This window comes from Bos javanicus, chromosome 6 (genome assembly GCF_032452875.1).
Source record: "Bos javanicus breed banteng chromosome 6, ARS-OSU_banteng_1.0, whole genome shotgun sequence".
NCBI lineage: Eukaryota > Metazoa > Chordata > Mammalia > Artiodactyla > Bovidae > Bos > Bos javanicus.
In genome coordinates this window covers 16,743,212-16,770,440 of record NC_083873.1, presented here as the reverse complement: position 1 = coordinate 16,770,440, position 27,229 = coordinate 16,743,212, and the positions used below count along the sequence as shown (strand labels likewise).

The following is a 27,229-nucleotide window of genomic DNA, read 5'->3' as shown; positions in this document are numbered from 1 at the left end:
TGGGTCACAGGATCTCAAAGGGCCAGCCCAGAAGCTCTGAGGGAGACAGGAAAGTCCCTGGCTCAGCTCCCCGGCCCCTGGCAGACTGGCCTGCAGTGACTTTGGTAACTGTTTTGTCCCACTGGCAAATATGTTGCAGGAAAAAATGCACACAGGCACACAGATATGTCTTTGTAGAGCTGTGGGGTTTTTTTTGTTTTTTTAACTTTTTTTCCCCCTTCATTATTAATAGTACAATAAAAGCATGCTATCAGAGTTTAGCAAATCTATTTAATTCTTAATTTTGCTTAGCTGTAAAAAAAGCTTCTGAATTCACAATTCCAATAGCATCTCTCTGTAGGAATAACTTTTGTTAATGCAAGAAATAATACATATTAGTCTGCAATAACAAGAATAAACCAGAGTGCACTTTATCACAATCAATGTTAAATACCATATTTTTCCTACTCCAAATATATTTATGAGAAAGATACCACTGTATCTCATATATATCAAATAAAATGAAAAATTGTCTAAGAGTTTTTGGCTATTCAATGCATTTGTTTAAAAATTAAACTAATTCGATCATTTGCAACACAATTTTTCTATATTTCAAAAGTATATATAATATTTTTATATGCATATAAACTTATTACCAACATTACTGATTAGAACAACTTTGTGATTTTAATCCTCCTCAAATGACCAAAAGTAGTATATTCTATGGAACTCACCTTTTGTCCATTCATCCCTGGAATTCCAGGCACTCCAACAGAACCCTAAGGAGACATATGATTAAAATAAGTTGATATCATAAGCACAAAATAGTTGAATTCTAAATTTATGTCATATTAATTATGTCAGCTATCACTTTATCTTACCAAAACACATCCAAGAGGGTATGTTTTACAGATCTTATCCACTGTGTTCTAACACACAATATGAACGTGAGTTTGAGTGAATTCCAGGAGATGGTGATGGACAGGGAGGCCTGGTGTGCTGGGATTCATGGGGTCGCAAAGAGTCGGACACGACTGAGTGACTGAACTAACACACAATAATGTAAACAGAATCATCAAGCTTTTCTAGAAGCCATGAAGTTAAATCTCACCATGTTTGTAAATATCTACTTAACCCTAATATGATTTTAAAGCATTTCACATCATAAATTGAGATCCAAAGCTATCAGACGGAGAAGGCAATGGCACCCCACTCCAGTACTCTTGCCTGGAAAACCCCATGGACGGAGGGGCCTGGTGGGCTGCAGTCCATGGGGTTGCTAGGAGTCGGACACGACTGAGCTTTTGACTTCACTTTCACTTTTCACCTTCATGCATTGGAGACGGAAATGGCAACCCACTCCAGTGTTCTTGCCTGGAGAATCCCAGGGACGGGGGAGCCTGGTGGGCTGCTGTCTATGGGGTCGCACAGAGTCGGACACAACAAGCGACTTAGCAGCAGCAGCAGCAAAGCTATCAGAAGGCCTCATGGCTCCAAATTTGGGTGCTTTTGAGAATTAAATAGGCTTAGTTTCATCTCAAAAAAGCTTAGCTGTTCCAGTAACTCTTGAATTTCATGAAATTAAATACCATAAAATAAAAGGTAATGAAAACAACAACCACTATAAGGGACCCATGTTGTAAAGTGAAATTTGTTGTATTTGAAGCATTTCCCCGAGACTCAGGGAGTATGTTTAAACCATGTGAGGGTGAATATATCTTCCAAAGTAGACTAGACAGGATGTCGCAAATGGTGAGCATAGACTAGGAACAATACTAGTCCTATACGCTGAATATTATAATATTATGTTGTCCGTGTGTATGCACAAGCACTTGGATGTGTGCACACATGAGCACTGGGGTGATTAGAATAGAAATGAAAAGTAGTTACTACCTGAGAAAATCTTACATTTAACTAGATACAGAAACATTAACAAATGTTTTCAAATAGTGATGTCATTTTCCTCCACACATCTTCCTTTGAGGCTCTGGAGAAATCATTTTTTAAATAGAAGGTGCTTATTTTTTGTTTAGCACTATAAAACAGATTTTTCTTAGTAGGTGTGTGATATTAAATTTTTTTTAAGAATAATGGAAAAGATTAAAATAGTAATTAGAAATCCAAAACTTCTCTAAAAAATAAAGTCTATTAAAAATACAGTCATTTCATGCAAAAAAAAAAATTGAGATGGCAAGCTCCTTAGTGCTTTCTTGGTGATTATATTGAGTGGGTCATTAAAGGACTTCCCAAAGCCTGAGGCAGTAATTTTATCCTGGTAGCATGTGGATTAGGGTAGCTTTACAATTTCACACCATACTTAATAGAGACATTATTGCAAAGGACAAAGTGTTCCTGTACACAAGTTGTCTCACTACACACTGGCTTTTACTTGGTTCGTGGGATCATGTTTCAACAGATGCCACATGCCCAAGCTTGGGGGATAAACGTCTCTATCTTTGATGGATTCCAAAGATAAAGAATAATCACTTTTCCACCTGTTGTAATACAATTATTATTATTATTATTTTGGTTATCTGCAGGTTAAATATCCTTTTATGTCCTCCTTGTAGGGTGGGAGGTGGATGGGGAGTGGGGGTTTAGTGATGTTTTGTTCACAAAGGGCCATCTACCTGCTATTGATGCATTTACTACTGTAGAATTGATTTAATTTTAGAAGTGTTAGACTCTCTTCTCCAGAATGTAAAGGGTCAAGTCTGAAGGCTCTGGATAATGTTGAAATAACAATCGGGAAGCCATTTTTTGGGTTGCTTCAGCAAAGGGAGATACTAGTGGGCCACTTGAATATAGCCACCAAGCAACAAATACATTCTTTGTTCTAGTCTGTTTAATGGTCCTTTGACAATCATATATTTGTGCAAGACCATGCATTTAATTTGCTATGTCTTATGACCCTTCAGATTTCTAAGTTTTGTCACAATATTTTACTAGTATTGGAATTAAAAAACTCAATAACCTACACATTTGGCAGACAGCTTAAAAAAAGTCTGCTCTGGATTTATTGGACTTTCTATAATGGAGTCAATTAGAAATCTAATGGCTCACATTATATGATTGTATTTTTAGAAAGCAGAATGCACAAACCAGACTGCTTTGGTATGGCTCACAGTAGCTAATTCCATTCCCTTCTCAGGCCAGTCATCAGGCGATGGGGATATAATTACTTTCACAGTATTGTTTATACTCTACCTTTTGTCCTGGAGGTCCCAGAGGACCCTAAAAAAGAAAAATAATTCAATTAACAAAATATTGTAACCATTTTAAACTTAAATGATCGATTAAAGTTGTCCTATTCTGTAAGGTTCTCTTTGCTGAAATATGCTGATGTTGTGTACATCAAGGAAAACGAGAGTTTTCGGTTGGAAGCACACAATGGGTCTTTTCTTCTCTCTTGTTCTCTCTTTTTTTTTCTTTTCTATTTTTTTTCTTTTTTTTTAATTTTATTTTCTCTCTCTTGTTTTCTTTTGAAGAATGTTATGCAGTAGGATCCCGATTTTTGCTTTTAAAAAAAGAATCACAATATTGTAAATCAACTATAAATTAATCAAAAAAATAACCTTTGCCCTTCCAGCGCATCTGTTTCTTCAAACACCTGCAAATCTATCACTTCAGTCGCATTTAAAAGGCTGGAGATGTTGCTTCTAGAAACACTTAAAATGCAATGCAGTTCCCAGCCCACTGACTTGTTCTATGACTTCTGCATCTGCAAAACTTCAGGAAGCAGATTTGCAAAGGAAATCATTGAATGGCATTATGAAGAAACATGTTTTGTTCTATTCTTCCTCTTATGAAATGTGGCCCATCGGCCTGCACAAAAACGTGTTTCCAAACTAGGGGATGCCAAAGTCAATTGTGGTAACTAGTGTGCACCAAAAAAGGGAACAGAAGATGCTGTCAGCTGTTGCATAGACTATGACACTGGGGTGGAGGGACGGGGGAGAAGAAATATAATATTTAGGACGATGAATGGGAATATTTACATTTAAAATGGAAATGTGGCAGTTCTGAGATTTAGAGTTCTTTGACCGCCAAGTCAATGTTGGGGATCTGTGGGCTTTATTTAGAGCAAGGCATTCTTTGAGATGGTAGAAAAGAGCACAAATAGAGCTATAATTCTGATTACTGAGGTCTATTTTTAAATAAAAATATTAAGCACTTTTTTCCCAATTCAAAAATGCTTTTAACTGCAGTGTATTTTACACTTAATGGCTAACTTATTTTCAATGTGTGACATTTCAGATAATCAGCATCTTACATTGGACTCTAACATAAAATAAAGCAAGAGAATGGTAATTAGAGGAAGAATTGGTCATGCATAATTTTTTAATTAAAAATACACTGTTTAAGAACATTCAGAGAATCTGTTCCTTGTAAATTATTTTGCAATCATCAGGAAGACTAACAATTTCCTCATATAATCAGCGTTAGGTTTTTGAAAGTGCACTGTGCAATATCACCTTTATATATTCCTTTTTTAAAAAAAATGTAGGCTGTAGCTTTATTGACTCAGTGACAATAGGGGTAAGGAGATAGAATGTTCAGACATATGAAAAAATACTGGCCTACAAGCCTAGGAACTGAAAGAAAGTGAATTTTTTTTCTTTTTCCTTTTTATTACAAAAAGTTAAAAGCATGATAAAGGGTAGGAAGAGTAATATAATCTACACTTATGTATTTATCATTTATATGTTACACTTACATGTAACCATTAATGTTTTGCCATATATATTCCTTTTTGATTTACTCAACCAACCATTTTCTTAATGAACTTGTTATCTCATATATCTGCATGGTCTGACTGTCTCTTCACTTATCTTACTCCTTCAATTTAAAAATCTCTGTTTTAGATTTTGCAGAGAAAACAGAGTCTCTAGGAATAAATTTCCCAGCATCATGTCTCTCATCAACTCAAACCCACGTGGCTCTCCTTCCTATATCAGAGGGGGAAGATGCCCTCCTCCCACACGGCAGAGGCACCCATAGACTCTGGGATCCATCCTTGCCTCCATCCTCAGGGATCTTTCTCAATCAATTATCTCTGTAACCATATCAGAGCTTCCTGCTCTGCACGGGTTCCTTCCGCTTAGCACATAAACATGTGTAATCATTTCCTCACTTGGGTAAATTGTTTGGGAAGTGAATGTTAATGCTAAGTAAAGGCAGAATCTCGAAGCTGCAGTGATAGGAGATCTGAGAGTGAAGAAAAGACTTGGCTTTCATCATTGTCTAGGTAGGATTCCATTTTTCCAAGTGTCTCCAGAGTATTTAACTTTTTAAAATGTTGATGTTGAAAAGGAAATCATATAACAAAAAGTACATTAATTCAATGTTTAGACTGAGAATGTATATGTTCAATTCAAAAAGGTTTGTTTCCCATTTTAAACCTAACTGCCACTTGAAAGAATACTGTTCATTAAATTGGACATTTTGTACATTGACATATAACCCTAGAAGGGAAATTTTCAGATGAAAATAAGAGCAAATTTTAAATCAGATGTTTTAACTAGAGATGAACATATCTGGTATTTTCTAATTTTGTCTTTGTTGCATGATCACAGTAAGTCAGAGATTTAGAAAAACTGCTCACAGCTCTGAAATCTGTGAAATCTTATTAGTTGCATATTTTAATACAATACGTAATAAAAATCAAAGGAGGTTATAAAAATCATATTTTCTCACTGTTAGAAAACTACTGCTATTTTTGCTAAACTCCTAAAGTAAAAGAAGTTTTAAGATGTAGCGTTAATTTTGAATTGTGAATACATATCTTGTATTTTCATGACAATGTTGCCAAGGATATATCCTCAGCTACCAAAAGTATGCATATACTCCTGTGATCGTGCTGGCAGGAAAAATGGTTGCAAGCCAAAGATAGTGTCATTTATCATTAGAAGGGAACTAGGAAAAAGCAGTGTTGAATATAAGACGCAGACATGCGTTCAAGTGAGTACAGACACACACACACACACACAGACAGATAGCTATTTTGATCAGTATTTTGCTTATGTATATATTTTTTGAATATGCACTAATAATCCCATTATATATCTGTGGCATTGTGGTTATTAAATTTAAACTTCAGTTCAGTTCAGTTCAGTTGCTCAGTTGTGTCCAACTCTTTGCGACCCCATGAATCGCAGCATGCCAGGCCTCCCTGTCCATCAGCAACTCCTGGAGTTCACTTAAACTTATGTCCATTGAGTCGGTGATGCCATCTAGCCATCTCATCCTCTGCTGTCCCCTTCTCCTGCCCCCAACCCCTCCCAGCATCAGGGTCTTTTCCAATGAGTCAACTCTTCTCATGAGGTGGCCAAAGTATTGGAGTTTCAGCTTTAGCATCAGTCCTTCCAATGAACACCCAGGACTGATCTCCTTTAGAATGGACTGGTTGGATCTCCTTGCAGTCCAAGGGACTCTCAAGAGGCTTCTCCAACACCACAGTTCAAAAGCATCAATTCTTCAGCGCTCAGCTTTCTTCACAGTCCAACTCTCACATCCATACATGACCACTGGAAAAATCATAGCCTTGACTAGATGGACCTTTGTTGGCAAAGTAATGTCTCTGCTTTTGAATATGCTATCTAGGTTGGTCATAACTTTCCTTCCAAGGACCAATCAATGAAAGCTTCACTGACCAAAAATTGATTTTGAAGTTAGGGTATGCTGCTACCAGTTGGTTAAGATGTCCACATCTGAGTAGTTTTGTGGCCTCTAGTATAAATACAAATTTATAAAACAGTGAGCAAATGCCATAGAACCACTGACTGACTTATCTCATCTTTCATAAACTTGCTTATATTCTTAGTCCGAATAATGATTTGGATGAAGACTCATAAATTCGTTATTCACCAGTCAAGCTAGTATTTCCTATTATTCCTAAAATTAAAATTGTTCTCATGTTCTAAGTTTTCTAAAATAAATCCATTATTGTTACCCCATGTCTTAAAAGTTTGAATCAAATAGTTTTCAAAACTGAGTCAATCTTTTTAGTTCATTCTTATCAATCAATGAATTATTCCTTTCTTAAGTATTTTCTTGGCGGGCACTTGTATGTTTGCATTTACTTTGTAGACTCTTTTATTTTCTGTTATCTAGTCTCTTTTATTTTCTGTTATCATTTCTTTATCCTTATCTACAGATTGAAAATTGTGTAACATTCAGAATCTCAATATGATAAATTATATTTAAGTTCAATTCTAGAAGTGTTAAACTATATCTTAAAATATACTCACTCTGACATAAGCTCTTGGTCAGAATGTATGAGCTTTTTTCATTAAAGGATCTTGCATAGTGAACATAACAATTCATAAGGATCAAACGAGCCATTGAAAACTTCTAAGCGTGGAGTAATAGCATCACTCATCTGCATATAAATGTTGGCACCTGAGTTTTCATGTTCCTTCAGAAAAGACTATAGAGAGTGATGACAAGTTAAGCAAAAAGTTATAAACAAGCAAGAAATTATACAGTGCACTGATTCTCATTCCTGTTCCTGCCCCACTAGATTCCATTTTTAAAGATTATATAAAATATTATGTATAAAAGTGGCAACCAAGTAAGTTAAAGGAATATTGTAGTTCCCATTTAGCGATTGTCTTTACCAAATGGTGGATTACTCGGGCTTGAGGGTGATCTTTTACTCCTCCAGATACTTAACTCGAGAACAACCTCCAGTTCACCCTCTTCTTCAGCAGCATTGCTCTGGTCTTGTTCAACCCCCATCTCTCTCACCTAAGCGAATGTCACACCCAGCTAAAAGCCACCGTGTTTTCAGTCTTCTTCAACCCTTTCTGCATAGTGATGCCTAAGGACCTTTCTTAAAATGCTTTCAGGTTCATACCTTTCCTCAGTTGAAAAAGCCATGCTTTCTCACCTCTACACCTCTGCATCATCTGGCTGTCTGTTCCCTTAATGGCCTTTTTCTCTCTGGTCTTCCCTCCTCCACCCATTACATAATTCAGAGCTCAGGGCCATCCCTCTCAGGCTAGGTCTCCTTCTTTTGTTTTCCAAAGTACCCTTATGACTGCACTTCTTCCCAGAATTTACCAACAGAGTTGTGATTGTTGGGTTACTTCTTTCTTCACTCTAAACTTCTCTTATCATGCACAATAGTTGGCATAGTAAATGCTCAGTTCTTTTGGGTTCATTCATGAATTCATCCACTTAGCAGTTATTTAAATACCCATTAAGTGTCAGGCAATGTTCTAGGCACTGGGGATATAGTAGTGAACAAAATAAATGACAATGCAAGCCTTCCTGGACTTCATAGTCTAGTTAATGGAGAAAGATAGCAAATAAATAAATAAATGAATAAACAAAATAAGTAAAATATAAAATTGTGTCAGGGGGTAAGTGTTAAAGCAGATAGGGGGTTTGGAACTGGGAGAAGTGTATGTGGTGGCATTTTAAATTGGGGATTTGGTGAAGGCCTAGGGATAAAGTGACACTTGGATAGAACTCTAGAAGAGGCCATCAAGTCAGTCATGCATGTAGAAGGAGCAAGGATATTCCAGGCAAGGGAAGAAGAAGTATGAAGGTCAAGAGGTGGGCACATGCTCAGGGTGTTCAAATAACAGCAAGGAGGCAATAGGTGGGTGGTAGAAGGCAGGGCTGTGGAGAGGGAAGGCAGCTCACATGTGTACGGACTACAGATTGTCAGCAAAATGGTGCTTACTCATTACTTCTTGGCAAATAGATGGAGAAATAATGGAAACAGTGAAGACTTTATTTTCTTGGGCTCCAAAATCTCTGCAAATGGTGACTGCAGCCATGAAATTAAAAGATGCTTGCTCCTTGGAAGAAAAGCTATGACCAACCTGAACAGCATATTAGAAAGCAGAGACATTACTTTGCCAACAAAGGTCCATCTAGTCAATGCTATTTTTTTCAGTAGTCATGTATGTGTGAGAGTTGGACCATAAAGAAAGCTGAATGCCAAAGAATTGATGCTTTTGAACTGTGGTGTTGGAGAAGACTCTTGAGAGTCCCTTGGACTGCAAGGAGATCAAACCAATCAACCCTAAAGGAAATCAGTCCTGAATATTCATTGGAAGGATGGATGCTGAAGCTGAAGCTCCACTACTTTGGCCACGTGATGCAAAGAATTGACTCATTGGAAAAGACCCTGATGCTGGAAAAGATTGAAGGCAAGAGGAGAAGGGGGTGACAGAGGATGAGATGGTTTGATGGCATCACCAACTCGATGGACATGAGTTTGAGCAAGCTCTGGGAGTTGGTGATGGACAGGGAAGCCTGGAGTGCTTCAGTCCATGGGGTTGCAAAGAATCAGACATAACTGAGCAACTGAAGTGAACTGAGGTTGATAAAAATTATAGGAATGAATAATAAATACATGGAGTAAATCAAGTTTCCCCTAATATCTTAGAAAATAGTGTCTCAAGATAAGAATGACAACACAACTTAGAGAATGAATTTATGGTTGCCAGGGTGAAGAGACACTTAGAGAGTTTGGGATGGACATGTACACACTGCTATGTTTAAAATGAGAACTAACAAGGGCTTACTGTATAGCATATGGAACTCTGCTCAGTGTTATGTGGCAGCCTGGATAGGAGGGGGGTTTGGGGGAGAATGGATACATTGTATATGTATGGCTGAGTCCCTTCACTAGTTGTGAAACTATCACAACAATGTTAATTGGCCATACCCCAATACAAAATTAAAAGTTTAAAATAAAAAGAATATAAAAACAAACAACAGAAAAAAATTACAATGACAAGATTTTTCACTTCTGTTCACCCAAGTCATTCTAATGCTACAAGCCTAATTTCATAGCCTCTAGATTACCTCTAAGTGCAAAAGTGAGTAGAGTAATTCAATTCATAGTTTCTACATTAAAACTGCAAAACAAAAATCATTTTGTCTACGTGGTCTCATTCGTTCAGAGACTGTCATGGATGTGAATGTAGGTCTAAGGTCTCTAATGCACTTCAGAAAGCCATCATGCAAAGAGTAAGTAGAATTATCAAACCATGGTAATCTTCAAAGCAGGCAGTTATGAAATGGGTATTTCTATAGCTATTATGCATTGGCTTCACTTTCCAGCTTGTAAAAATATCATTTTTTTAAATTAAAAAGTCTTTTGTTTGAGAGATCATGGAATAGAAAAAAATTAATGAATTTTTCCGACACTACTGATGCTAGCACAAATTTGATTGAGGCATTAATTACTTAAACAGGATGTAGAGTTTCTAAATGATGTGCTTTAGGATGCCTCTTGGGAGGTGTTTTAAGGCAACTTCTGGTTGCCTGCTATTAGGAGATGATGTTCTGTGTGAGCAGGGGGCGGACATAGTTCCTGCTCTGTCCCTGATGGCTAACAGTAAAACTGAAGCTCTGAAAGCTGCTGGTCATTCCTGGATGCAAGAATATACAACCAGCTTCTGTAATAAAAAACAAAGGGAACGAAAGAGAGGTGGTCCATCTGTGAAGGAGAGAAAAGCCCCAATCTATTAAGCCACTTAAAATTATTTCCTTTTTGAGTTAAGAATTGTTCCATGATTTAATAAAAGTTAGGCAAAATGAAGAAAATACTTTTTAAAGTCTGTTTCTATGGGAAAAATGATAACATGAAATCTAACTTATTGGAGTCATAAAATGTTAATATCAGACTTTTTCAAGAGTTTGCTGCAACGGACTTTAATTATAACTTTGTGAAAGCTATTAACCTGGTCACAAGATCAGAAGATACAAAAAATTGGTTTCAAAGAATAAGGGGAAATTTGAAATAAATAATAGAAGCTTGTCTTACTTAAGAGGGATTCATGTAAGATGTACTTTTACAACATTTCGTGTTCTGCTTGGATGTCTGATGAGAGAGGGTCAAGAAACATAAACTCTAGCCACTATTATATGGGAGACTGGAATATAATTCAAGTGATGTTTTACAAGATTCAGATTTCATGGCTTAAGTGTGTGGAAATGCCAAACTAGAAACTTTGGGGAAATGTTTAGAATATAAAGTGTGCTGATATGTTTTCAGTACAAAAGCCAATGATTCAGATGGACTGGGTAAGAAGGAGCACAAAATAAACAAAAAAAGAGTGGGACGGAGCTGAGCTGAGAGAGACTCATTTTCGTTTTGAGTCCTCCATGAATTCTCTCTTCAGTCACAGCAAGTCATCCATACATTAAGACTTCACGTAAAGGTCTTCATCATCCTTTGAGGCTCAGCAACCTTCAATCACTTCCTCTTTGAACCTTCTCCGGTTCACCCAGACAGAGCCTGTTTTTGTCCTCCATGTTTCTCGAGCACATTTTAACTGGCTGAATTTTAATATATTTACATATTTATAAAATCTACTTGACTAGGAAGCAAATTCTTCAGGTCATATATTTTACATCCTCAGCACCTAGGTCAGTTCCTAGCAAATAAATCATTATTGACTGCATTGCAACAATGAATGAGTAAATATGAAAATTACAAAATTCCATTTACCAAACTTCTGCCATTGTTTTACAAGTCTAGCTATCTTCCTTCTTATCACTGGAAAGAGCTTGGTGTTTTTTTTTGTTTTTTTGTTTTTTAATAGATGGCTGTCTAAAACTTTTAGTCAAATTTAAAAAGCAAAAATCTCCCAGTATATATAAACAATATTTTGAAATAAAAATGGTTGCCTCACAGTAGTACTTAATAGAATCAAAACACTAGGGTGATTCATCCATCATTATCTATTTAGAAAACGCATGGACAAGCTCCAATACTTTGGCCAGCTGATGTGAAGAACTGACTCATTAGAAAAGACCCCGATGCTGGGAAAGATTGAAGGCAGGAGCATAAGGGGATGACACAGGGTGAGATGGTTGGTTGGTATCACCGACTCAATGGACATGAGTTTGAGCAAGCTCCAGGAGTTGGTGATGGAAAGCCTGGTGTGCTGTAGTCCATGGCGTCACAAAGAGTTGGACACGACTGAGCAACTGAACTGAACTGAAGCTCTTCTTATGGGAAGTTAGACATCATTCTATTTTTCTCCTTGAAGTCCTCAGTTTTGAGGCAGTTGTTTCTGCTCAAGTATCTGGGATTTTTTCATTTCAATAATATCACTCCATAATTTCTATTGTTTGAAGAAGTTTCTCTAAAACAGGTCTCCTTTAGAGCCTATCTATAAGATGACATGTTACTATATTTTAATTCATGAATATTTGATGAAAAAAGTTTTAAATGCAGTAATTAATTTTTTTTAAAGAATAAATTATTTTTGACTTCTCTATTTCATGTGCTGACTTTTGGGGAAAAATATTAAACCCGGATGATTCATTTGTTGGTGTTTCTCAAAATCCTGAAGCGCCAACCTCTTTAAGGGAGGTCTCTTAATGCTCAGGAAATTAAAGAAGCTGTACATTTTTCTTACCACTTGATGAAACCAGGACCCAAGACAAAAAATTGAACGTTAACTACAGCAAACAGATTTAAGACAGATCTAGGTATTTGAGAATCTATGCTCTGATTAGATCCCCAAACAGAGACTCTATCACCTCCTACCAGATATCCAGGGCTGAAATTAGCTCACTTTATCCTTTATAAATATTTAATAAATTGTTTCTCAGTGCTATATCCAAAATGGAAATGATCCGGAAAGAAAGAAAAATTAACAGGCTTCTTCTGCCCTCTGTGATTAAGCATACTTCCCCAGTGTACCATAAAGGCAGTAAATTTATGGTTTATGAAGGCCTATCACCCGATGCTACGCTCAGGAAAAAATATTTCTAAGGAGTAACGTGTAAGTGCTTTTCCCATGTTAAATCAACAATGCTAAAAAACACTAACTGCTAAAATTTAAATATCCCACAATCAGCAGAAGGAAGACTTAAATTTAGGACCTTAATATATACTCATCTACTGTTCAGATCTGTTTTCTATCTAGACCAGTCCTGTCCAATAGAACTTTCTGGAATAACGGAAATAGTCTCTATTGCTCCACCCAGTATGGTAGCTAGTAACCACATGTGGTGACTTAGCACTTGACATGCGGCTAGTACAATTATTAAGAACTGAACTTTAAATTTAATTTTGTTTAATTGCAGTTTAAATGGCCACACATGGCTAGTGGCTACTATATTAGAAAGTGTAGATCTAGCAGATCTAGGGTGTAAAATGCATAAGACTGCAATCCAGTGAACTGGATTTGACCCTGCTTCTGCCATGGACTACTTTGTGAGCTTGATCATGTTATTATTCATCCTGATGCTATTTCTTTATCTTTAAAGTGATTAACTAGATGATTCCTAAGATTTCTTCTAAATCATTTATGCTCTATTTAAAAAATACTCATCGAGTGTGACTAAAAATTGTGAGTTATTATTTCAATCTCCTCATGAAAATCAGTCTTTTAGTTACACTATGCCTATTCATGAACATTCATATTGCAAATTATCTATAATACATGAATGAATACACAGTGATGCAGAAGAAAAAGTGGTTTTGTAGTTGTATTTATCCTGTCTAATCCTACTCCTGGTGTGCTATGACACTGGATAAAATAAAAATCTAAATAGGATTTCCTTGCATTGGTACTTGATTTACTGAATCATCAATTCATATCATTCAGTCACTCAGTTTATTGAATACACTAAGCTCCAAACACAGTTAATATTATATGTGATGTGATAAATGTGCAGGAGGGGAGAAGACAGTTTCTAACTTAGCTTAGAGAAATGTGAATATCTATGACTGTGTGTGAAGTTTTCTCAAAGGAAGTGACCGACCAAAGCAGAAGTCTATTTGTTTAAGAGTCCATTCAGACACATGGCCTTGGTATTGCCCTTACCCTGGGCAAGGGGGTTCTTGCACTGGGGCCCATGCTTTAGAGATCTCTTTCCTGGTTGCACTCCTCCTCCTTTGGTAGCCCACTCCTTGACTTTTGACTGTCCTCTGGGTACCTGTGACCTTGGAATTCTCCACCCCAGTGACTGGAGCTCACTTCAGGGACTGTGAGTTGCCGTCTTCCCAGGTCTGTTCTTCTGAGGGTGAGCCATACCACTGCTGTGCACTATAGTAACAGGGCAAAGAGGTGGGTATTTTGAAGCACGTGGGTGGAGTTTGATCCTGTGAGCATTCCAGATATCTACATGTGAGAGCTGGAGTCTAGTAGAGATTTGGATATTAGGTACATGTGAAAGAACAAGGGAGCAGGCCTTGGCCAATTTGGAAAACCAAGTATTACGGGCTCTAGAGAAAAGCACCATAGGTCAGAAGAGCTCTGTTGGTGTGGCATTTACACACCATTATTACACACCACTATTTCGTGGGCAGTTAAATTAACTGAAGATAATAAAGCTTAGAACGGTTGCTAAGGCATCGCAGCAGGCAGTGTGTATAACTGAAGTAACGCAGTTTTATCAAAAAAAATTTCACTGTTAAATCTAGTCTAATAACTAAATACCCTAAGATGATTTAGGTCATTTTGGTTATTTGTGATTGAAAGGCTTGTTTGCTCCACCAGGGCTTCCCTGGTGGCTCAGATGGTAAAGAATCTGCCTGCAATGTTGGAGACCCCAGTTTGATCCCTGGATTGGGAAGATCCCCTGGAGAAGGGAAAGACTACCCACTCTAGTATTCTTGCCTGGGGAATTCCACAGACAGAGAAGCTTGGTGGGCTACAGTCCACAGGGTCTCAAAGAGTTGGACATGACTGGGTACCCATCACTGTCACACTTTTTCTTGCTCCACCAGATTAAAATCATGAAGGGAATCCTTCTGCTGTGTCTGATTTCTATCATCTTGCAGATTAGTAAGGCTGAGAGAGCAAAGTACAATTAAGTAATATGATAAGTTTTTATCAAATCTGTGGCATAGCAGTACATTATAACTAAATATGTTTAAAGTAAATCTTCACATATTGGTTGATTCAATTTTATCTTAAATGAAGCAGAAGCAATGATTTATGCTTATGTTATTAGCTACTATGGAAATACATTGTATTCACTTGAATACAATTCATTGTATTCATTTGAATATTTAATATATTCAAATATATTAAACGTGTTTGCAGACAAAACAAAAATAAACTAAAAAAAAAACCTATGAATTTTTGGATACGATATAAATTCCACTTTAAGGAACAATAACAGAAAAAAAAATTTCTGAGTTTTAAACTCTCAGACACCACCAGGGCCCAATGAATGACACTGTAAGTACTCTTATAATTCATAAAGAGATGAATGGATACATTATGGAGTTTGCGTTTATATAGGGGGAGGGAGAGGAAGAAAGAGTTCAGTGTAGGGAAAGGGATATGGTCTAGGAAACCTTGGTTATAGATACTTTGGATAAAAAAATAATTTCCAGGGACTTCCCTGGTGGTCCAACGGCTAAGACTCTGACCTCCCAATGCAGGGGTCTCAGGTTTGATTCCTGGTCAGGGAACTAGATCCCACATGTTGCAACTAAGAGTTTACATGCTGAAACCAAGACCCAGTGCAGCCAAATAAATAAATAAATATGAAAAAAAAAAACCCCAAACTGGGACAAGTTGGTATACTGAATATACATCATTTATTTTATGTTTTTGAGAACTTCTACTTTTGTCAAAGAAAGAAACTGTAAGAATATCAAAAGGAAAGACACCTTCAAAAATACTATTTCAATACTATTCAAAGTTCTAAGAACTGAAAAGTTCTTCAGAACTGAAGGAGAGTTATGACCAACCTAGATAGCATATTCAAAAGCAGAGACATTACTTTGCCAACTAAGGTCTGTCTAGTCAAGGCTATGGTTTTTCCAGTGGTCATGTATGGATGTGAGAGTTGGACTGTGAAGAAGGCTGAGCGCTGAAGAATTGATGCTTTTGAAGTGTGGTGTTGGAGAAGACTCTTGAGAGTCCCTTGGACTGCAAGGAGATCCAAGCAGTCCATTCTGAAGGAGATCAGCCCTGGGTGTTCTTTGGAAGGAATGATGCTGAAGCTGAAATTCCAGTACTTTGGCCACCTCATGCGAAGAGTTGACTCACTGGAAAAGACTCTGATGCTGGGAGGGATTGGGGGCAGGAGGAGAAGGGGACGGCAGAGGATGAGATGGCTGGATGGCATCACTGACTCAATGGACGTGAGTCTGAGTGAACTCCGGGAGATAATGATGGACAGGGAGGCCTGGTGAGCTGCGATTCATGGGGTCGCAAAGAGTGGGACACGACTGAGAGACTGAACTGAACTGTACTAAACTGAACTGAAAGAACTGAAAAAGATAACTTGTCCCGGGGTTCAGAAATTTAGCATTTCCAGCTGTGGTCAGTTCTTGGTTTGATTTTTGAGTCTAGTTTTACAAGCCAGAATGATTTTCTCTTTATTTAAATAGGGTCCAGTTTATTTTAGCTCAAGATTCTGCCTTTTAAAATCTCCTCCAGAACTTCTCGGAAAACCTGAAGGCCTTATTTATGGAATAGATGCACAGCAGGGCTAAATAAATGTGGAACTGCTTGAGAAGCAAGACTTCTCTTTTATTCTATCAGAGATGCTGTTAATATGCAGATGATTATTTTTGCAATATAAAATATATAGCCTGGATTACAAAAACGAATTCCCCACCTGACAGACTCATAAACAGTTTTATAAGAGCTAATTTTAGATCATTCCTAGTGTTTTTCCATTTCATCATTAGAGATACTTAAACTTTAAAAAAATTCTATAGTGCCTCTCAAGATCCTCATGAAAGCAAACACTCTCCCATGATAGAACCCAACAGATGTAGTGGGTTTAGCATACTATGCAAAAGATGAGAGCAGTGGCATTTATTATCTTCCCTTGGTTGAACTGGTGGTGTGTTGTGAAAAGCTGATGATGTAAGAAGATGTGATACGTAAGAGAAGGCCAAAAACAATGACAGCAACAAATAAGACAAAAGGATTAAGATGCATTATCAATCGCAGTATTTGACACACTCTAATTGATAGCTATAATCACTCTGTTAGCCCTTAGGGCTCATCGAGTGGGCTTTCTTCAAGTGAAGTTATGGCATCTGACATTTTTATCTTAACAGCAATACTTCTCACTTATGGCAAGTTTTTGTTTCATAAAGCATTTTCACATTTTTTATTATTTCACTTGCTTCTTACCATATCCCAGTGAGTGGGGTAGAATAGAAATCGTTGCCTACATTTTATAGATCAGTAAAAAGGGTCACAGACTACAGTTATACGCTCTTTAAGTTGTTTTGAGGTCAGAATTACTGGCATGATGTACTTTTCTTTCTACCAGACTTTGAGTCAAAACACACTCACTGCTCCCCATCCCCTACATGTAATATTTGAAAGAAAAAGAAAATTTCTAAGGAAAATTTTCTCCTCATGAAAGCTGCTATTATATTTTTAGTATCTCTTCTTTGAGATAGGTTAAAATACCCAGGTGCTATTTAAGTTAACAAACATAAATAGTGATTTCTTTAAAAATAGAAATATTTCTCTTTAAGCAAATAATATATAAAAATTTGGTTTTCTGGGAAGAGGAATTAGGGGATTATGTTCCTTTACAAAAAGACTCTGAATAGGATTGCCTTAAATAGCAAAATTTCCCAGTACATTTAAGCTATGTTGATTTATGAAAATCTGATTCATATAGAACTTTACAGGAATACATCTGTTATATAAATCCATGCTCACCTGTAATTTACTCTAGAGGGAACAATTGAGTGATAATAATAATAACATACTCATACAATTCTTCATTATATATTTTAAAGTGCTTTCTCCTAATTTATTGCATTTGTCTTTGGCAACCTCATAAGGGAGGTAGAGAGGGTATTATTATCCTTTCTTTACAGATGAATAATTGAGAGGTTAAGTGACTTGCCCAAGGTCAGACAGACTATTCATTCATTTACTGCTATTTGAGTGATGTAGTTTTAACAGGGAAGTCAAGGAAGTAAGGTTCTTCCTCTTAATTTTTTTTTTTTTTTTGTAACCAGCTGTGAAGGCTATTAAAATAGAGGTGGATGATCTCACAAATATAACGCCGGATGAAAGAATCCAGACACAAAAGTTACATATTGTAGGATTCTATTACTATAAAATTCAAATGCAGGCAAAATTAATCTATTTCAGCAGAAGGTAGAAGAGGGGGATGGTGAGGAAGCAGGGCAGGTTTTCTAGGATATGAGACATTCTATTTCTTGATCTAGTTTGTGGTTACACAATTATGTACATTGTGAAGATTCATTGAGACGTATACTTATCTACTTTTAAAAATATATATTATACAAGTTTTCTTTAAAAGGAGAATTTTACATTGTTAAGAACTGTGCAACGCACTTTATAAGATCACTATATTATACACATCCTTCAAACATTTGTGATTTCAACTGAATTTGTTAGCAGCATTTTTTAAAATGAGAGTATGAACTAAATCTAAAGAGTTTAAAGAGAAAAAAAAGTTGAGAAAAAATATCCAAGGATCACCTTTATCTGAAAAGTAGCTATATGAAATGGGAAATTGGAGCAAATTAAGACAATGATATAATTCATTTAGGACTAGATGGGACATTTATACTTAATGACATTAAGCTAGGAAGAGTAGGGAATTAAGATTAAATTGTTCTTCCCAAAGTGTATCATAGAGCACATGTATGAATTTAGAGAAGATAAGATTATAATTTTTAAAACAGCCATTTTTATTTTAGAACTTTATCTGTTACAGAGCTGCTTTGGACATTGGGGTAGAAAACCATTTATCACTGGCAATGATAAAAATCTGAGTTGACTCTGCATACCTGGGCTCCTGAGAATCCCAAGTAATCTTTGATATAAGAGTGTATGGGAGTAAAATGTTTTGACCATTATCCATGATAAAAATCACAGGTGCATTCAAATGCTTAAAGATTTCCAAAGATCCTTCACCTTCTGTGATCCTATAATCTTGAGAGCTAATGCTGCACTTGTATGAAAAGTTACCACAGATGACAGATGTTTTGTTTAATTTTCACATACGCTCTTTCACTGTTGTTGCTTTTCTTTGATTTTACTTGTTTTTAAAAAAGAATCCGTCCTGCCCGATCATCCATATCAAATATCTATCTTGATCCTATAGGTCAGGAGCAGAGAATTTCCAGGCAGTGGGTCAGGTGTGGTCCCAGGATGCTTCCACTTCATCAGTGACGTTCTGAAGACAGCTCCATGACAGCTAGGACTACAGCTTGCTGAGTGTCTTCCCAGGAGGGCTGCTAAAGGCATCCTGTGTAGGGGAAGCCTTTGACCTTTAGCCTATGCACACATTTGTTTTAATTACTGGCCAACTAGCGTGTTTCTGTGCATTCACTACGACCCAGCTAACTTTTTTTTTTTTTTAATACATTTTATATCCTGAACATCTGCAGGCTGCATGTCACACATCGCGTGGAATGGACGTGATCAAGCTGATTGTCATCACTGTATCCAGGGCGAGTGTGAGACATCACCATCCTCTGGAATTTGGGTTATTAGACCACAGCCCTGTGTTCCCCAATATTGCTTATGTCACAAAGTAGGTCAGAGAGGCGACTCCAGAGAGAGACAGGCAGGCAGAGACAGGAAGAGGCAGGTTGAAGGAATTCTACTCTTTGGGGCTCAGCAAGCTGCCCCAAATTCTTTATCTCTGGCAAAGGATAAACAAACCTGAGGAGCTGGGACCCACATGTCTATGGGCAAGTCCAAGAGGAATCATTTGATGATCTTTTTTAATGTCAGAAATCAGGAAGGCACAACTGTTTCTGGGTGGAAGCACAAATGATATTCACACCATAACTGCTGATGTTTTAACCATTAACTTTCCTGTTTTATTATCAATTTTGGGGGTCAAAAAGGCACAACTGCTCTCTCCCTTCAACAAAAGAAAACCCCCTTGAATCTCTGTGGAAGGTTTGCTCTACTAATTCATGGGAAGTCACACCTGGTTCTTCTGATGTCTCATTTCTGTTTAACAGGCGTATCCCTGAATTTCATCTCTCTTATAGAAGTCTTCCTCAGCGTTCTTTGTCACTTGCTTCACCTGGAATCTCCCTCTTTCTTTTCTTCCTGTATCAGTTCTGCAGATGTGTTTTCATGCTCTCCTTACCATGTGATGAACGGAGTCTATCACTTTTTTTGCTTGTTTATTTTAAAGGAGTCCAGGGCCTCCCCAGTGACTCAGTGGGGGAAAGATTCCACGTGCAACGCAGGAGACACAGGAGATGCAAGTTCAATTCCTGGGTCGGGAAGATCTCCTGGAGGAGGAAATGGCATCCCACTCCAGTATTCCTGCCTGAGAAATCCCATGGACAGAGGAGCCTGGTGGGTTACAGTCCATGCGGTTGCAAAGAGTTGGACGTAACTAAGCGAGCACACGTGCGAGCACACGCACATACACACACATACACACACATACACATTTACCATTTGAAAAAATCGAAGTATAGTTATCTTACAATGTTGTGTTAGCTTCATGTGTACAGCAAAGTGATTCCGTTATCACTATCAGTTTTTGAGCTTTTACTAATTCTTACTCTTTTTTTGTTATAGGTTACACAATTGATACATTTGTTACACACCATATTGAGCACAGCTTTGAGTAACTTGTCTTTCCATTCTTTTCAACATAGGAAAAGAGAAATTCAGATACTTGCCATCAAGCCTTGTTCTCCTGGTTTCCCTGGCTCACCCTTAAAAAAGAATAATGATAATTTTATTAATGCCATAAACAGTACAAACCAATGTCAATCTTTTTTTTTTTTTTGTCTTTTTCACAATATCCACTGGGGATTGAGAATGTAAATATATACTTCTCAGGCTAAAGAGAGGAATGCAAACATAATGAAATTTAAAGAGTACTGAAGTTGTTTCTTCAAATGCATTTTATAAACATTTTAAGATTTAATATGATGACTCTATGTTACTTACTGCAGAAATTTAATAACTATGCCAAGAAGGTTTTCTAAATAAAACTAGTAGGAGTGATTATATTGTAAAGCAGCTATGGCTTTCTCTATCTTTTGGGGTTTCATCCTGAGAAAAAGTGAGACCTTAGAAGACAGTTTTAAGATGAAACCTCTATCTCTGATGGTCCGGTGAAAGCAGTCCTAACAACCAGAAAATTATGCTGAAAGTCAACTTCATTCATAAGACAAATTTACCGCAGCTTTTGGAGAGGGGGTTGTCTCAGAAAAGGTTTAAGGTACCCTATATTCACATAAATAAATATGCAAATATAAAAATTAAATATGCCAAACATTAATGACTATGGCAGATGTTTATCTTTTTTGGTTACCTTTATTTTCAATTTTTTCTATTTGTGGATTAATATTTTATTATTACCTTTGTACTGTGAAAACACTAATGAAGATAAGTTAAAGCAATATATTAAATAAATAGTTTAATTCAGCAATAAACCTAAACTTCTGGTCCAAAAGTCATAAGTGTAAAAATTTTTTACCTTTTCCATTATTTCTTTAAATCGCTGACTTGCCTCTACAAAACTAAATCATTTATCTGATGTCTTGTGTTACTCTATTATTGACACTTCACCTATCTAAGTAAGTAAGTACTGAGTAAATTAGTACTTAGATCAAAGTATTGAGATGGCTAAGTCATTTCTATTCATAAGCTTCACATACAAAGGATAAAGGATATTCAAATCGTAAATGCTGTTGTTTTAACCATTAATTTCACTGTTTTATTAGCAATTACTTGCAAGGGATTGAACATTAGAATGATTTATCTCTTTTACTTTCTGTAAATTGCATACGACTTTATTGTCTCTGTTTTGGTCCTGTGGGATGTTACCAATCTCCCGTCTAGTTTTTCAAGCCAGTCTTCCACTTAAACCAAAGGTTTTGAGGTCCTCCGTGGCAGTCAGGACACATGTGATCAGGCATCTCTACCCGCAGGCTTCTTGAGGCTTACCTGAACACCAGGTCAGTCGCTGTTTCCAGGCCTCTCCTGTGGTTTGCATGGGTGCCCAGTGGGTTGAGTGTGGAGCAGAATCTTGTTGGCAGTGGCTTCTCTGACCGGTGACTTTCCTATCATCCCAGTTCCCTCAACCGACTCCACTCACCTGACCTCCACCAGCCCCTCATCCCCAACTCCATCCCAATTCTCAGCACTTCAAAGGAAACAAAACCAGTGAGAACAACGGATCCAAAAAAGCAACTCACGGGCATGCCTGGCATTCCGCGGGGGCCATCCTTCCCTGTGTCCCCAGGCGGCCCTCTTGGGCCCGGTGGGCCCGGAGGGCCTGGCGGCCCAGCCTGACCTTGGTCACCCTGCAGTGCAGAAGGGGACAGACCAACAATAACTGTGAGAGATAAAGACCCAGGTCTTCTTTTCAACACTTTAAATTTGTATTATCTAATCCATGTTTATACTATAAAAAGAACCCGAACAACCAGAAACGTAAAGCCTGTAGGCAATTTGCCTGCCAGCAGGAAACAAATAAATATTCATGCTGGGTGAGCTGAGTAGACACTGTTGAAATCAAAGCTCAGGAACCAGCACTCTCAGCTCTTGGAAGTAGTGTGTACGTTATCATTATATTAGAGCTGGCGGAAAACCTCTGCATAACTTTATCCATGACAATGCTGCATCGGTTATATTCACCTTGCTTAATAAAATGGCTGCATATATAATTGGACAAATATCTACTTTTTCATAACTTATAAAATTTGACACACAAGGCTCTAGTCATGCTGAGAAATAATTTATACATTTCTAAAGCTAGAGAGCTTAGAAACTGGATCTATCGCTGGATATAATTTTTAAGCTGTTTTCCTTTTTCTTCATTTAAGAAAAAATTAGATAGACTTTCTATACCTTTTGCTTTGGGTATTTTCATATACATTTCAAACAAATGCAGCTCATGAAACATAATTTCGCTGTAGTATATTTTAAAATAAATACCCACCACCCACACCCCACCCATGAAAGATAAATAGTTAAGCAACAGTATACAGAGTAAAAATTGAATGTAAAGGAGAAATCCAACTTGAGCAAGAATAAGCACTACCTTAATCAGGCGGCGTTTAATGAGCTGCTGATCAGCAGAGAGAAACCCATGATTGATTTTAGGAAACACCATCTGATCAGTCAGGTGAGGTCAAAGGTTGGAGTTCAGAGGTGAGAGAGTTGAAGAATAGGCATCAGAAGACCCCAAGAAAGAAATAAAGATACACGCATTAGACTTATAATAACCATCCAGAAAAACAGAACTGGTACTTGTGTCTGACATTGGACCCTCTGGCTCTTCTTGAAAGAACCATAACCCTGAAATGGGGTGGTGAAACCAGATTTTTGGTTAGAAATGAATCTTTTTTTGTTTGCTGTGGGTGTTGGGTCTTTTTAAACATTGTATATAGCGAAGCAGGTAACCTCGAGTCACCTGCACTCCGAGCAGAAAGTCCAGAGACAAAGTGCCGGTTCAAATTCTGTCAGATTCATCAACCAGCATAATGTGGCATGAACGCGACTGTCACGTTATTGATGCCCGAAGTCCAGAGTATTTAGGATTATCTGATGTACTGAAAGCTTTCACAGAGCATGGTGATGCATGCCAATCAGACTACCAGGGCATGGCACAGCCTATGAGAGCTTGCCTGCCTTTCTTTGACTTCAATATCCTCCCCTCTTTCGGGGTCAAGAGTCTCCTTTTTAATATACATGTGATCTCACTGATGGAGGTGAGGTCCTGGATGCCCGATGACCTGCTGTGCGGGATGGAAGGGAGTGACTGGACTCGGCAAGCCAGTTGAGCTGTTCTTGCTCACTCTTATGCTGATTGCGGGCTCTGACCGAGCAGCCATGGGTGCCAACCACAAACCTTGACGGTGAGGATCTGATTACTGTGCAGAGCGGCAACTGTGGGGAAGCCTGGCAGACCCTATGGACAGGGCACAGCAGCAAAACAACACGACACAAAACGTCACATAGACATTCCACCGGTGGACATACAAAACAAGCACGCACCTAAAGCCACCCCATCCCGGCTGTAAGTCTTGCCTTGTTGACACACCCTAAACAAAGTCAGACACAGGGGGTCCCCAGGCCAAGCATTCCTTCAAGGGAATGGTCAACTAGAGAACTCAGGTCCACTGGGATCCCACGTATATACTCAACATTTCTGGACTCTTACATATAAAATGTTAGTACAGAATGGAGGTAACTACAGACTCTGTTACGAACACAACACTGTAATTTCCTTCTACTGGAATTCTGTTTACAACTCAGGATATACATGTATTAAATCTTTTTCTGGACAACAGTGAACAGAATTTTGCAGTCAGATCAGACGTATTCCTCCAAATAACTGCAGTATGCCTCACAAAATATAGTCTTACCACCCACATATCAAAATTTCTCTCTCCGATCTTATGATGACTCTCAGGTCTTTCCTGTCTCAGGAATGCCTGCAGAGGTGGTGGATGGAAATCTGTCTCTTATAACATGCGAATTTCGTGTCAGGGGGATTTATGGTCACACTCTGCAGTAATTGCTTCTGTCACGTAACTTTTCCAAGAGAACTTGACAGTTCACACACCCCCCTGAAGCAGAAAAGTGGTTTTGAATTCCGTAACAGAGGAGAGCAAGGGAGGGATGCTTTGAACGGCCTGAACTTTACTAGCTTGTACTAATTTGTCTTCACAGGCTTTATCAATTGGGTAGGTCTGAGAGAGAAATTTTGCCTGTGTTCGATTTCTTTTTCAATGACACGGGACACCAGAGGCTTGTATTCCAATTTTTTTCCCACACAGAATGCGTTTACCATACAAAAAGCAAACAACAACCACAATATTTGGCCTTGAGCGTCTGCAAGATTCCTTCCTAGGTTTATGCCTCACTCTCCCCACTTCCCACCCAAATCTATTTTAAGGATATTTTTGGGGAAAAGCCAGACATTTTCTAGTTTTTAAATTTTATTAGTTTGGGTATATTTTCTCCCCTATTTCCCCTTATTAGAAATCTTTTTCTCTTAAGAGAGCCAGTAAAATTATGTTTGTAGTCTGAGACAGCTCTTCAGCCCTAATGCCTTTGGTTCTCCTTCTTTAAGAGCTGGGGCTTCCGAGGAGGCAAAGTCGAGGACATCGCATCGCTTTTGCCAAATCCTTTCCAATAAGGTTATTGGGTGGCTGGGTAGTTTCAGGGTGACCCATAGCCTCTTTTTGTTCTCCTCAAGTAAAAGTTCTTTAAACATAGACTCTTCACAAATTCAGCAATGCTACGAGTTGGAAAACAGATGTGTACAATTTGCTTTTGTTTTACTATGGAATATGAGTTTAAAATGTTATTAGATGGTTACGTGCCAGCATCTTTCCATCTGTGACTCATTAGCCCTATATTACACAGTCAGAATTTTATATATAAACCTCATATTTATGTAACAAAGAACAAAAACAGATACAAACAAGAAGTCTATGAGGGATCGGAATCTTGATTAGTGGCGATAAATCATAGTGTCACTTGAAACGGGATTATCTAACAAAAATAATTTAAAATTAAAAAACCTTTTTAACAGCACACATGGTAAATCTTACAAATGTTTTGAAATTTGCATGTATAAATAAGTCACTTTTTTTACTCATATCTGAACATGACCAGCTTGCTGTTTGATTATATTTTCTAAATGCTTACCAACAAAGCATTAAGTTTTAGAACTTAGTTTGGTTTCCAGTTGCCAGTAAGATCTAAAGAGAGAAGTGGATAGGTGATTCCCATCTCAGACAGACCCTTTTTCTCAAACAGAAAATCTCTGTTTGAGGAAGCTGGTTATATATTCCTCAATCATCTTAACTGTGGACACACTGCCAATTAGGTGCTTAAAACAACATTTAAAAGATTTCATTAGCAAGCTAGCCAAAAGGACTTCAGGAGCTTACATGCAGTGAAGTAGAAAAGAGACAGGTGGACAATTCTCATGAATTCTAACAACAAACTCACAGCCTGGGCTACAATATCCTAGGACTCTGTGTGTTTCAAACTGGGATAAAGCTTAACCAAGATCACGATGAGAGTGTCCTGTGAAGAGCTTAAAGACAATAATAAATGTGGTGCCTCTTCCTTAAGACTCAATTTTAATGAATGGTAATTTTTTTTTTTTTTTTGGTTGTGGCGCTTGCAGGATCTTAGTTCCCTGACCAGGGATTGAACCCATGCCTCCTGCAGTGGAACTGTGGAGTCCCAGCCACTGGATTGCCAGGGAATTCCCAATGGTAAGTAATTTGAAACATTTTGAAATAAAGCAAAGGTTGACATAATATGGGGTAGAATGTAACCCTGGCACAAAACTTTAAAACAATGTTACCACTGGACAGTGGTAAAGAGCCTGATCTCACAGGGGAGACCCCCAGGTCACACAGGCACCCTGGGCTGACCCTGCTTCCTGCAGGAGGTCCTTGGAGGGCGAGTCTGAAAGCACTGGTGCCGAGTGCCTGTCTGCACACCCAGGCTTCGTGTGACCACAACTGCTAGGCCGCCCTAGCTGTTCACAGAGAGGGCACTTTAGCATTACACATGCCGTTCTTCCACAGTATCATTACTTACAGGCCTTTTTAAATAAATGGAATGGACATATTTCACTTGATTTTACATCTCAGAAAATTTGCCTGGTACACAGATGGTTTGAGTGGGTGTGGAAAGAAAAAATCTGTCTCCAGAAAAACATGGAGAAAGAGCCCAGGAATCAGCTGAAATACTGAAATAATTTGTACTCATTTTCACCCCCAAAGATTTTGAGTGCTTAAGAAATTGGATACACAAGAGTATAAAACTACTTTTTAAAACCCATTTTCCTGGGCATAAAGACTTAGACAACTTCATGAATCTTCCCCACATTCTGTGAAGAAGGTCACCAACCAGGACTAGGGTTCAGATTCCGTTACAGGAGGAACTCTCTCCCCCTTCATTGCCTTCTAGAAGGAAAGATGCTGGCCTGCCCCAGAGGGATGGAGGGCAAATACATACTTCATAAGAAATGCTTCTAACTACTTGGAAGCCATTAAATACAAGATGCTATTGTCATTTTTATTGTGTACTCAGTAAGGATGAGTGTTATGTGATTACATTATACTGAGAAAATTTTGTGTTTTGTCAAAAGTACGCAATAAGGCAATGATAGAGCCAGAAACTTAATCTAGGAATTCTGATTCAGACTTTGTCATCATGAAATTTACATGTTTATAATTTCTCTCTACTGGTTTTATAGTTTAAATATCAGAAAGCTGAAAAACTGACTAACATACAGCAATATTTAATAAGCATTTACTGAGTGCCTCCTGTGTAGTCTC

General features: G+C 37.8%; 1 protein-coding gene across 1 annotated transcript in view; it reads right to left on the bottom strand.

The window, feature by feature from the left end:
• COL25A1 (collagen type XXV alpha 1 chain) overlaps positions 1-27,229 on the bottom strand; it is a 509,464-nt gene that overhangs the window by 113,383 nt on the left and 368,852 nt on the right. Inside the window, exons 8-12 of the mRNA XM_061419417.1 lie at positions 22,960-23,031; positions 22,112-22,219; positions 20,585-20,620; positions 3,187-3,213; positions 714-758 (exon numbers count right to left, since the gene is read on the bottom strand). Coding sequence (XP_061275401.1) covers positions 714-758; positions 3,187-3,213; positions 20,585-20,620; positions 22,112-22,219; positions 22,960-23,031 — 288 coding nt within the window. The remainder of the gene's footprint in view (positions 1-713; positions 759-3,186; positions 3,214-20,584; positions 20,621-22,111; positions 22,220-22,959; positions 23,032-27,229) is intronic.